Source organism: Aotus nancymaae, unplaced genomic scaffold (assembly GCF_030222135.1).
Source record: "Aotus nancymaae isolate 86718 unplaced genomic scaffold, 86718_ANA_hifiasm-v0.15.2.pri h1tg000036l, whole genome shotgun sequence".
In the NCBI taxonomy this organism is placed as follows: Eukaryota; Metazoa; Chordata; class Mammalia; order Primates; family Aotidae; genus Aotus; species Aotus nancymaae.
In genome coordinates, this window is record NW_026988450.1 from 67881205 (window position 1) to 67892016 (window position 10812).

The 10812-nt window shown below is 46.2% G+C and overlaps 1 protein-coding gene across 2 annotated transcripts; it reads left to right on the forward strand.

Moving 5' to 3' along the window:
* The first annotated feature begins 706 nt into the window (after positions 1–706).
* LOC110568368 (protein jagunal homolog 1) lies at positions 707–10735 on the forward strand. 2 transcript variants are annotated; one of them, XM_064384542.1, is made up of 3 exons: positions 709–908; positions 2686–3140; positions 4319–10735. In XM_064384542.1, exons 1-3 carry the CDS (start codon positions 820–822, stop codon positions 4411–4413), a joined length of 639 nt encoding a protein of 212 aa, XP_064240612.1. In that variant the 5' UTR covers positions 709–819; the 3' UTR covers positions 4414–10735. The 2 variants fall into 2 exon arrangements, with proteins under 2 accessions (XP_064240613.1, XP_064240612.1); XM_064384543.1 differs by lacking the exon at positions 4319–10735 and having other exon boundaries at positions 707–908; positions 2686–3635.
* The last annotated feature ends 77 nt before the right edge of the window (positions 10736–10812 follow it).

Genomic DNA, 10812 nt, shown 5'->3' on the forward strand with positions numbered 1-10812 from the left:
GGCACAAGATATCAGTTTATCTCATTGTTGATCAAATTAACTATTTGGTTAAGGGGGACAAGCCAGATTTCCTCATTGAGAGGTTCCTGTTTTCTTTTGCAATGATTAAATGTGAGAAACATTTTGAGAGGGAGTCTCACTCTGTACTCTGTCCCTCAGGGTGGAGGGCAGTGGTGCAATCTCGACTTACTGCAACCTCCACCTCCCGGGTTCAAGCGATTCTCCTGCCTCAGCCACCCGAATAGCTGGGATTACGGGCACCCACCACCACACCCGACTAATTTTTGTATTTTTAGTAGAGACGGGGTTTCACCATTTTGCCCAGGCTAGTCTCGAACTCCTGACCTCAAGTGACCCGTCCACCTCGGCCTCCCAAAGTGTTGGGATTACAGGCGGGAGGCTGTATGAATGATGTGTGCTCCAGGAACAGTCATAGAATGCTTCCAAGCATCAGTTTCCCCCTCTGTGAAGTGTGGACAATGGTGTCCTAAACATATTACACAGCTTAAGAAAGTAGAAGTGTTCGAGCGGCCTCTTGGCGCCAGCAAAAACAAGCCAAAGCTGAGGATTAATTTCCTGCGGGCTCCACCTGAGGCGGGGCTGGGCGTGATGGGCCGAGAGAACGAGGGCGCCTGCGCGGGGAGGTGTGATCACAGAGTCGGTCCTCCAGAGACAGAGAGGCCGGAAGTGCTCTTAGTCCAGCCGCGCGGTTTTTGGGTGGCTGCGCTGAGGCGGAGTGTATCGGGTGCGCTGGCTTCTTGGCGCTGTCGTTGCGGTAGCAGGTCCTCGTGAGGGGTTCGGGGGTTCTGGACGGGCACAATGGCGTCTCGGGCAGGCCCGCGAGCGGCCGGCACCGACGGCAGCGACTTTGAGCACCGGGAGCGCGTCGCCAAGCACTACCAGATGAGGTATGAAGTGAGGCGAGGAGGGCGGAGGCCTTCTCCCCTGTGGGAACCTGCGGGGCCTGGGGAACGACGCCGCCCGGCCTCAGGGTCTTGCTCCCCAGCCAGCCCCTGCGTACCTGCCAGGTCCCCTCCTCCCGTGACGGCCTCGGGCCTGTCCCCAATCCTGGAAAGCGCCATCGCCCCCGCGAGCTCCACCCCTTGATCCGCCCGGTGCCTTGAGGGGATCTAGCCCCGCGTGGGCTCCCAAGTCACGTCGATGCTGGCCCCGCTGTGTCACCTTCGAAACCGAATTTCTAATTTGAGCCTCAGCTTCCTCATGTGCAAAGGGAGAGAATAATCTACCTTTTAGGTTTTGGTGAAAGAGTAATCAGTAATGCGTGTGAAGAAAGTAGCATAAGGCCTACCACGTAATATATGGTAGGTGCTGTATTTTGGGCCGTTTGGAGGAATATAGACAGTAAAAGGCAGCCTTTCCTAAAGATGCCTCGCCTAAAATGAATTTTATAAACACTCCCATGTAAGGGGTATCTCTACATTCGATTACTAGTTCGACAAATATTACTGAGCTTCCAGCCATCATACATTGTGTTAGACACTAGGTTATAATGGGGCCAGAAGCAGACATGGTCTTTTTATGCATATACCTTCAATAAACAGTTTTATTTAAAAAAAAAAAAAAACACGAAAAAACTGCTCCCTGCCTTCATGGAGCTTGAAGTCTAGGGGTGACTGGGTTGTTTTGTTTTGTTTTCACCTTTCCACATTTTCTACAGTAAATGTTTTTAAATAAAAATTTTTAAATTTTTATTTCCTTAAATCCATTTATCTCTCCCAGAATGTTCACATCTTTCTTTCCGAGTTTTGAAGAATGATAAGCTCTTTGAACCCTCATTTCCTTCACATCTCTAGGCCCCAGGGGAAGGGGGCCTCACAACTTAAGCAGGTGTTCTCATGCTAGCCCAGAGCAGAAACATTGCCCTTAGGGTTATGAGGAGGATACATTTGGGACCTGAGAGAATTAGAAGAATAAGATAAGTATGTACTTCCTTTAGATGAAATATCTAGCTGGAGAAGTGTGGGCAGGCTGAGTACCTTTCCTCTCTGCCAATACATTCTCCCTCCAGGCTTTAATCCTGTGGTGCAGAGTCATCTTGCTAAACACAGCTCTGAGTTACTCTTCTGCCATTTTGTTATTATTGTTATTTTTTTTATATAGAGATGGGGTCTCATTTTGTTGCCAGGCTGGTCTCAGACTCCTGGGCTCAAACAGTCCTGCCTCAGCCTCCCAAAGTGCTTGGATTACAGTTGTGAGCCACCATGCCTGGCCTCTTCTGCCTTTAAACTAACTCTTTCATAGTCTTTGCTACTTCATTTCCCACTACTCCTCTCCTACAATGTATTCTTGCCACACGTAACCACTTGCTTTCCTGGAACACAAATACTTTTGCCTTTTTGCTTGTGTGCTCCTGCATGGAATGCCCATCTTCACTCATTCCTGAGCCTAGTTCAAATACCACCTGCCTCTAGATAGCCATTTCTGACATTCCATCCCAGGCAGAGTTGATTCCTCCTTCCTGTGTTCCCATATATCTTGGAACATATATTTACTAGAACTTTTTCACTTCATTTTCTAATTAGTTTTTTCCTCCTCTGTTCTTTGTGCCCGGCTTCTAGGCTGTTTTATTCAAATTTGTATCCCAGTGTCCAGTACAGTTGCCTGGCATATAGTTGGTGGTGAGAAAAATTTGAAAGGTACTTCTCCCTCTGCTCTGCCCCACAGTGTGACCCTCAAGTATGAAATCAAGAAGCTGATCTACGTACATCTGGTCATATGGCTGCTGCTGGTTTCCAAGATGAGTGTGGGACACCTGAGGCTCCTGTCACATGATCAGGTGGCCATGCCCTATCAGTGGGAATACCCGTATTTGCTGAGCATTTTGCCCTCTCTTTTGGGCCTTCTCTCCTTTCCTCGCAACAACATTAGCTACCTGGTGCTCTCCATGATCAGCATGGGGCTCTTTTCCATCGCTCCTCTCATTTATGGCAGCATGGAGATGTTCCCTGCTGCACAGCAGCTCTACCGCCATGGGAAGGCCTACCGTTTCCTCTTTGGTTTTTCTGCCGTCTCCATCATGTACCTGGTGTTGGTGTTGGCAGTCCAAGTGCATGCCTGGCAGTTGTACTACAGCAAGAAGCTCCTAGACTCTTGGTTCACCAGCACACAGGAGAAGAAGCGTAAGTGAAGCCCGATGGACTGCTCTTAGAGGTGAAGCCTGGACCTCTCATTGAACGAAGGGGCAGGAATAGAGCGGTTCTAAAATCCCTTCTGGTGATTTTAGCAGCTGTGATGTTGGTACCTGGTGCAGACCAGGCCAAAGTTCTGGAAAGCTGTTGCAATCTGCTGAGGTGGCAAAACTAATTTATTCCTGGTTGGCTAGAACTGGGTGACCCAGCAGCTATGAAACAAACTTCACCTGTTTGAAGCTGGGGCGTTTTGAGGTTTTTCTTTAAGAATGAGCTTCATCCTTGCTTCCTTTCAGTCATTCTCCCCATTTCCAGCCATTACCCCTTAGCCACCAAGACTGAAGGAAATAGGGAATAAATAAAATTCTTCATCTGTAGGTCATGGGTCAGGAAGCGGTTGGGAAGCTGCTCCCCCTCCGGGCTGTGGTCTCTTCTGCAAACCATTTTAATTAAAAATCTCAATAAAGATGGCCCTGTCCACACTGTGCCTTGTGTTTGGTGCTTGATAGAGTGTGAAAGGTGTGGCCTTAGACACTATAAGATGATGGATAAAAGCTGAGAAACCTAGCAGTGGCCATAGAAGTAGATTGGGCATGGGGAACCTAAGTCATAGTTCTAACCTACAGCTGATTGGTAAGAACTACCATGGGCCAGACATTTAATCTCTCCATCTATGAAATGGTCCATTCTCATTTATCTAGCTTAGGTTATGGGCTCTTCTTTTAGTTGGATATTTGCATTCACCATTCAGTGTTAACTGGGTATCAGTTAATGAGTCTGCTACTGTATAATGGCAATCAAAAGAATTTTAAAGTACCTCTTTATGGGGAGTTTATAATCTAGTAGAAACTTGTTATTCATGTGAAACCTGTGAACATAATATCTAATGATGTGGAGCAAGTACATTAAAGACAGGGAGAGATCTGTGATTAAACTGAAGGTCCTTTCACACCTAAAATTGGGACGCACAGTATTTATTGCATGGAAGGTATGTATCTCTTTGCACTTGATTTTATTGTGTCTGGATGATGCCCAGATCTCTAATTGCGGAGCTCTGCCCTCTCCAGAGTCGTAGTCATTATTTTGTTCTATAAACATTATGTATGTACCTAGTGACTATTACTGAGTCACTGTTTTTTTTAAGGCAGGATTTTATTTCCCTCATCCAGGCTGGAATGCAGTGGTGCCATCTCAGCTCACCTCTACGTACCAGGTTCAAGAAATTCTGCCTTGGCCTTTCAAAGTGCTTGGATTACAGTCGTGACCATCGTGCCTGGCTGACAGTACTTGCAACTCTAAAACCTCTTCCTCTAGATGTCATAATTATCATCTCAAAATCAGTATGTCCCAAACAGACCTTCGCCTTTCTGCCTCATACCCATTCTTCTTCCTGCATCCCTGTATTCAAGTGAGTATACCAAGAGTACAGCTCTGGATCATCTGTTCCATGATCATTAAATCCCTACCATGATCTGTGGTACAACTTAAATGCCTTAAGCTCTGAGATTTCCAGTGGTCCCAATCCATCAGTCCTGCATTATTTCCTAATACTTCCAGTCTCACAGTGTCTTAGTCAACTAAACCTCTTATGGATCCCCATGTAGGTTTCATGGTTTCCCAGTTTCCTTTGCTTAAAGATTTCCCTTTTCTGTTTTTACATTGCTTTATTAATTATCCCTTCAGACCCAGTTAATATGTTAATTCTTGAGCTTTCTGGTTCCTTCAAGGAATGTGAATTCTGAGTTCTTTTTTTTTTTATTATTATTATTATTTTGAGACAGAGTCTGCCTCTGTCACCCAGGCTGGAGTGCAGTGGCGTGATCTCAGCTCAATGCAGCCTCTCCCAGGTTCAAGCAATTCTCCTACTTCAGCCTCCTGAGTGGCTGGGTCTGCAGGCACATGCCACCATACCTGGCTAATTTTTGTATTTTTCGTAGGGATGGGGTTTTACCATGATAGCCAGGATGGTCTTTATCTCCTGACGCCGTGATCTGCCCACCTCATGATTACAGGCATGAACCACCACGCCCAGCTTTTGAGTTCTTATTTTACTGATTTTAGGTACTGCACAAGAGATGTGAAAAAAACATGCAATTCTTTTTAATTTTTTTTTTTTTTTTTTGGAGACAGAGTCTTGTTCTGTTCCCCAGGCTGAAGTGCAGTGGGGTGATCAGGGCTCACTGCAACTTTCCCTCCCATTTCAAGTGATTCTCTGCCTCAGCCTCCTGAATAGCGGGGAGTGGCACCATGCCTGCCTGATTTTTGTATTCTTAGTAGAGACAGGACCTTACCATGTTGGCCAGGCTGGTCTTGAACTCCTGACCTCAGGTGATCTTCCTGCCTCATCCTCCCAGAGTGCTGGAATTACAGGCCTGAGTCACTGTGCCTGGCCTCACATGCATTCTTGACAGAATTATTGTAAACTAAAGTCAGGGTGTATTTCATACAGGATAAAACCAAACTGAAGTAGAGATGAAATTTGGAGAGCAAAAGTAGATGGAAATGTGTGAATAATGGAGTCAGTATGTGCACCAGCCACAGATTGCTCATTTTTAAAGAATTGGGATGCAAATAGTTTGACATTTCTTTGGTTACTGGAATGGTAATTTTTTTGTGGGGGGAGACAGAGCTTCACTCTTGTTGCCCAGGCTGGAGTGCAATGGCACGATCTTAACTCACTACAGCCTCCGCCTCCCGGATTCAAGCCATTCTCCTGCCTCAGCCTCCCGAGCAGCTGGGATTACAGGCATGTGCCACCACGCCTGGCTAATTTTTTGTATTTTTAGTAGAGATGGAGTTTCTCCATGTTGGTCAGGCTGGTCTTGAACTCCTGACCTCAGATGATCTGCCTACCTCAGCCTCTCAAAGTGCTGGGATTACAGGCGTGAGCCACCGCGCCCAGCTGGAATGGTACTTTATGGACTTAGAGTACTGTCAAAGACCCATTATGGAAATTATTGTCGACAATGCAAACCACCCAAAATCATTTGGTTTATGTTAGTTTTCTGCTTCTTAGGTTGTTGGAATTCTCCTTTTACTATTACTTTTTCCTGCCTCATGGTTGTAGTGTTCCCTGAAGCAAACAAGATTCCCTTATTGGATCTTGATTTAGTAGGAAGAACATTATTTGAATCAGAAGACATGTTCAAGTACCAATGCAACTACCAATCATAGTACTAAAATCAGGCCTCCGTGTTTCACAGATTGTTTTAAAGATCAAATAAGGTGGCTGGGCGCAGTGGCTCATACCTGTAATCACAGCACTTTGGGAGGCTGAGGCAGGCTAATCACCTGAGGTTAGGAATTTGAGACCAGTCGGGCCAACATGGTGAAACTCTGTCTCCACTAAAAATACAAATATTAGCTGGGCATGGTGGTAGGTGCCTGTAATTCCAGCTGCCTCTGGAGGCTGAGGCAGGAGAATCGCTTGAACCCAGGAGGCAGCGGTTGCAGTGAGCCAAGATCGTGCCACTGCACTCCAGCCTGGGCAACAGAGCAAGATTCTGTCTAAAAAAAAAAAAAAGAGATCAAATAAGGTAAAATATTATGAAAGTGCTTTATGAACTGTGTAGTATTATACAATGTGAAAGATGGTTATTTATTTCCTGATATTTATAGGACTGGAGAATATAGGAGTTGAAGGGACTATTAGAGATCATCAAGGCAATGTGGTATAGTAGAATGAACAGTTTCCTTTTTTTTTTGAGACACACACTGTCACCCAGGCTGTGCAGTGGCACAATCTCAGCTCACTGCAATGTCTGCTCACACCCGGCAAATTTTTGTAGAGAAGAGGTTTCACCATGTTGGCCAGGCTGGTCTCAAACTCCTTACCTTAAGTGATCCGTCCACCTCATCCTCCCAAAGTGCTGTGATTACAGGCATGAGCCACTGTGCCCGGCCAACAGTTTCTGATGTTAGACTGACAACATAGGTGTGAATTCCAGCCAGACATTTTACTGACTTTTGCCTTGAGCAAGATACCTGAGCCTCTGTTTTTGATCTGACACATGGGCATCATTTTAGCTACCCCCAGGGTTGTTTTGAGGCTTAGATAGATAATGTGTATGAACAGGCTAGTACATAGTTGGGGTTTAATAAGTAACAATGCCTTCCCTTGATGACCAGTGTTGGCTACCTCACTAAGACTGGGGAGTCTGTACCTCTCAGCAATAATTTCTTGCCTCAGAATTCTGGAGGTTGGCCGGGGATGGTGGCTCACACCTGTAATTCCAGCACTTTGGGAAGCCAAGGCAGGTGGATCACCTGAGGTTGGGGGTTCAAGACCAGCCTGACCAACATGGAGAAACCCTGTCTCTACCAAAAATACAAAAATTACCCGGGCATGGTGACACATGCCTGTAATCCCAGCTACTCAGGTAGCTGAGGCAGGAGAATCGCTTGAACCCAGGAGGCAGAGGTTGCAGTGAGCCGAGATCGTGCCATTGCACTCCATCCTGGGTGACAGAGCGAGACTCTGTCTCAAAAAAAAAAAGTTTCTGGAAGTTGATCCTTCTGGAAGAGCAGATATAAAGAAGGGATACTTGCCCGCTCTTGGTTTACATCGATCTAATTGGTGGGCCTTCCTGCCCAGGGTTCCCTGTCGGTGAACAGAGTTGTCCCAGGAGACATTAGAAATTGGCCATTACAGAAAGAACCTGGAGCTACTGTTCCATGGTCTGACCAGAGTTCATGCACAGATAAGGCTGTGACAAGAAAAACAGCTGCCCAAGGTCCCCACAGTGCATTCTATCCTAAGCATGTGCAGGGGCCTGCCAGGACTTCCTGAGCTCCCAACTTGGTCCCTAAGTAAAGGCTATTAAGCATGAAGTGTTGGTCAGCTCATTTTGACACAAACTACAGCTGAGTCAGGCCTTACCACCTGCCAATAAGACAGGGCCCTACAACACACCTTTGTTGCCTTTACTCCAATTGGCCACCTCCTATTCCAGCCACAGTTACTCCCTTATTGACACTTGCCAAACAATCCCAACTCTCCTACAAATCTAACCACTGGTAACTCATGATTATAAGATCTACTTTCCTTTCTTTCCAACAATTTCAGTTTCTTTCTTTACATTGTTAACCCTGCCAATTTTATCACACTGCTAAGTTTAGTACTTTCTGAGAACTACATGGTCCAGAAACCCTCTGATCTCCCTAAATAGTGTGTTCTGGTGGAAAGGGCCAGGAAGACATAGTGGTAAGTCCCAGATGAGAAAAGTGAGGCTCAGAGAAGAATAATTGACAGGGGTGGGAACCCAAGTCTTCTGGTCCATCCTCTTAGGACACCATCTCTTAGGCCTCATATTTCTGAATTTCTCACAGTGCTGCAGCGCTCAGCGCTCTCTGATCTATTGGCAGGCTGACTGGTAGATTTGGCAGCCCTTTTCCTCCACTGACTCCAGGGAAAGTACTTGCATGCCTTCTGGGGGCTTCCACCAACACAGGTGTGAAGTGTGTTTATGCATGTGTGTGTGTGTAGGAGACAGAGACAGGGCGTGTGTGTGCACAAGGGTGCATGTCAGCCACACTCACAGGCTTCCAGCTAGCTCTGGAAGGGACTTTTTTTTGCACCTCACAGTGTCCTCTTGCAGGTAGGATGCCTGGGGGGCAGGGTAGCAGGTAGGGAGGGTCAGAGGAAAGGCTTTTTCCAATCTCGCTCAGACCTAAAACTCATTCTGGCTTTGCCTAACCACGATGCAAGTTGCCTGGGTGTGACAATGTGGGGAGGAACTCCAGAACGTAGGAGAGAGATCAGCAAGTGAGGGGCTGACTTCAGCTCTTAGCTGTGTTTGGACTTAACCTAATCTTCCTATTTCCCAGTCTGTAAAATGGGGTAATAAGACTGAACTCAAGGGTTGTAGTACAAATAAAATAAACTGGGCAAAATGCATGACCCAGAGCCTGATAGTAGGATTTCAGCAAATGTTGATCCCATCCCTCCCCATCCCTAGGTTGTGCCAGAATTCACCCCTGTGCTTCTTATCTTAAGTACTTTTTGGAACAGTGTCCACAATAAATAAACCAGCAAGACAGTAAATAAAATGCACACCTCCTTTGCTTTCCCCCCATTTCTTCCTCACCTTTATTCCTTTTACTTTTCCAGCGGGTCCTGGAATGCTGTTTTTCTTCCCTTTCTTTCCTCTTTCCCTCTCTCCTCTCCTCCCGTCCTCTCTCCCTCCCTTCTTCCCTCCCTCCCTTCCTTCCTTCTCCATTTCTTTCTTGTCTTTATTTCTTTTCTGCTTTTCCTCTCATAGCTTAACCAGGAGAAATTAACCAATATTTTCTCTGTGAGAGATCAGATGATAAGAGTTAAGAAGAAGGATTGTTTTAGAATAGAACCAAGTTTCTCACTTCATCCCTCCAGCATTAGAAAAACTCATTATTGGCCAGGCACAGTGGCTCACAGCTGTAACCCCAGCATTCTGGGAAGCAGAGGCAGGAGAATTGCTAGAGGCCAGGAGCATCATAGCCAGACCCTGTAGCCAGGAAAAATGGCATGTGCCTGTGAAAGGCAGATTCACTTGAGCCCAGGAGGTGGAGGCTGCAGTAAGTGGTGATTATGCCATTGTCCTCCAGCTTGGGTGATAGAATGAGACTCTGTCTCAAAAAAAAAAAAAAGAAAAAAAAACATAATTTATATAGCTCTAAACCACTGTGTTAGGTAGAATTTGGGGGAAGGCTCCCTAACCTATTCTTGGTATGTTAAGCCACCCTTTCCTCCCTTCAGATCTTACTGTTTTATTTGCAGAGATTGGCTTCAAGGCCAAAGGGCAATACTGTTAGGGTCTATGTCAGGCAGACTGTTGCCAGGGCAAAGGAGGATGAGGCCATGGGAGGGGGGACCATAGGATGATAGAGAATTGGGACTAGGTACAGCGGCTCATGCCTGTAATCCTAGCACTTTAAAAGGTTGAGGCAGGTGGATTACTTGAGGCCAAGAGTTCAAGACCAGCCTGCCCAACATGGCAAAACCCTGTCTCTACTAAAAATACAAAAATTAGCCAGGCATAGTGGTGCACAACTGTAATCCCAGCTACTCAGAAGGCTGAGGCACAAGAATCACTTGAACCTGGGAGGCGGAAGTTGCAGTGAGCCAAGATTGCATCACTGCACTCCATCCTGGATGACAGAGCGAGACTATCTCAAAAGAAAAAAGGCCTGGCGCTCTGGTTCATGCCTATAATCCCAGCACTTTGGGAGGCCAAGGCAGGCTCGGATTACCTTAGGTCGGGAGTTCAGGACCAGCCTGGTCAACATGGTGAAACCCCGTCTCTACTAAAAATACAAAAATTAGCCTGGTGTGGTGGCACACAGCTGTAATCCCAGCTACTTGGAGGCTGAGGTGGGCGAATTGTTTGAACTTGGGAGGCAGAGGTTGGACTGACCCGAGATTGTGCCAGTGCACTCTACCCTGGGTGGCAGAGTGAGACTCCATCTCAAAAAAAAAAAAAAAAGAATTGAGTTGCAAGGGCCTAGCAAAAGTGGAGCTCCCTGGGCTATAGACTTTGACCTTGACAAAGTCATTATCAGTCTGCTTCCTTATCTCTCTTTTTATGAAATGAAAACAATAATTATCACCTGTCTCGCAAAGTAGGGTTAGAAGGATTAAATATGAAAGTGCTTTGTGAAGTGTGAAACAGATAAACTACATAGTTGA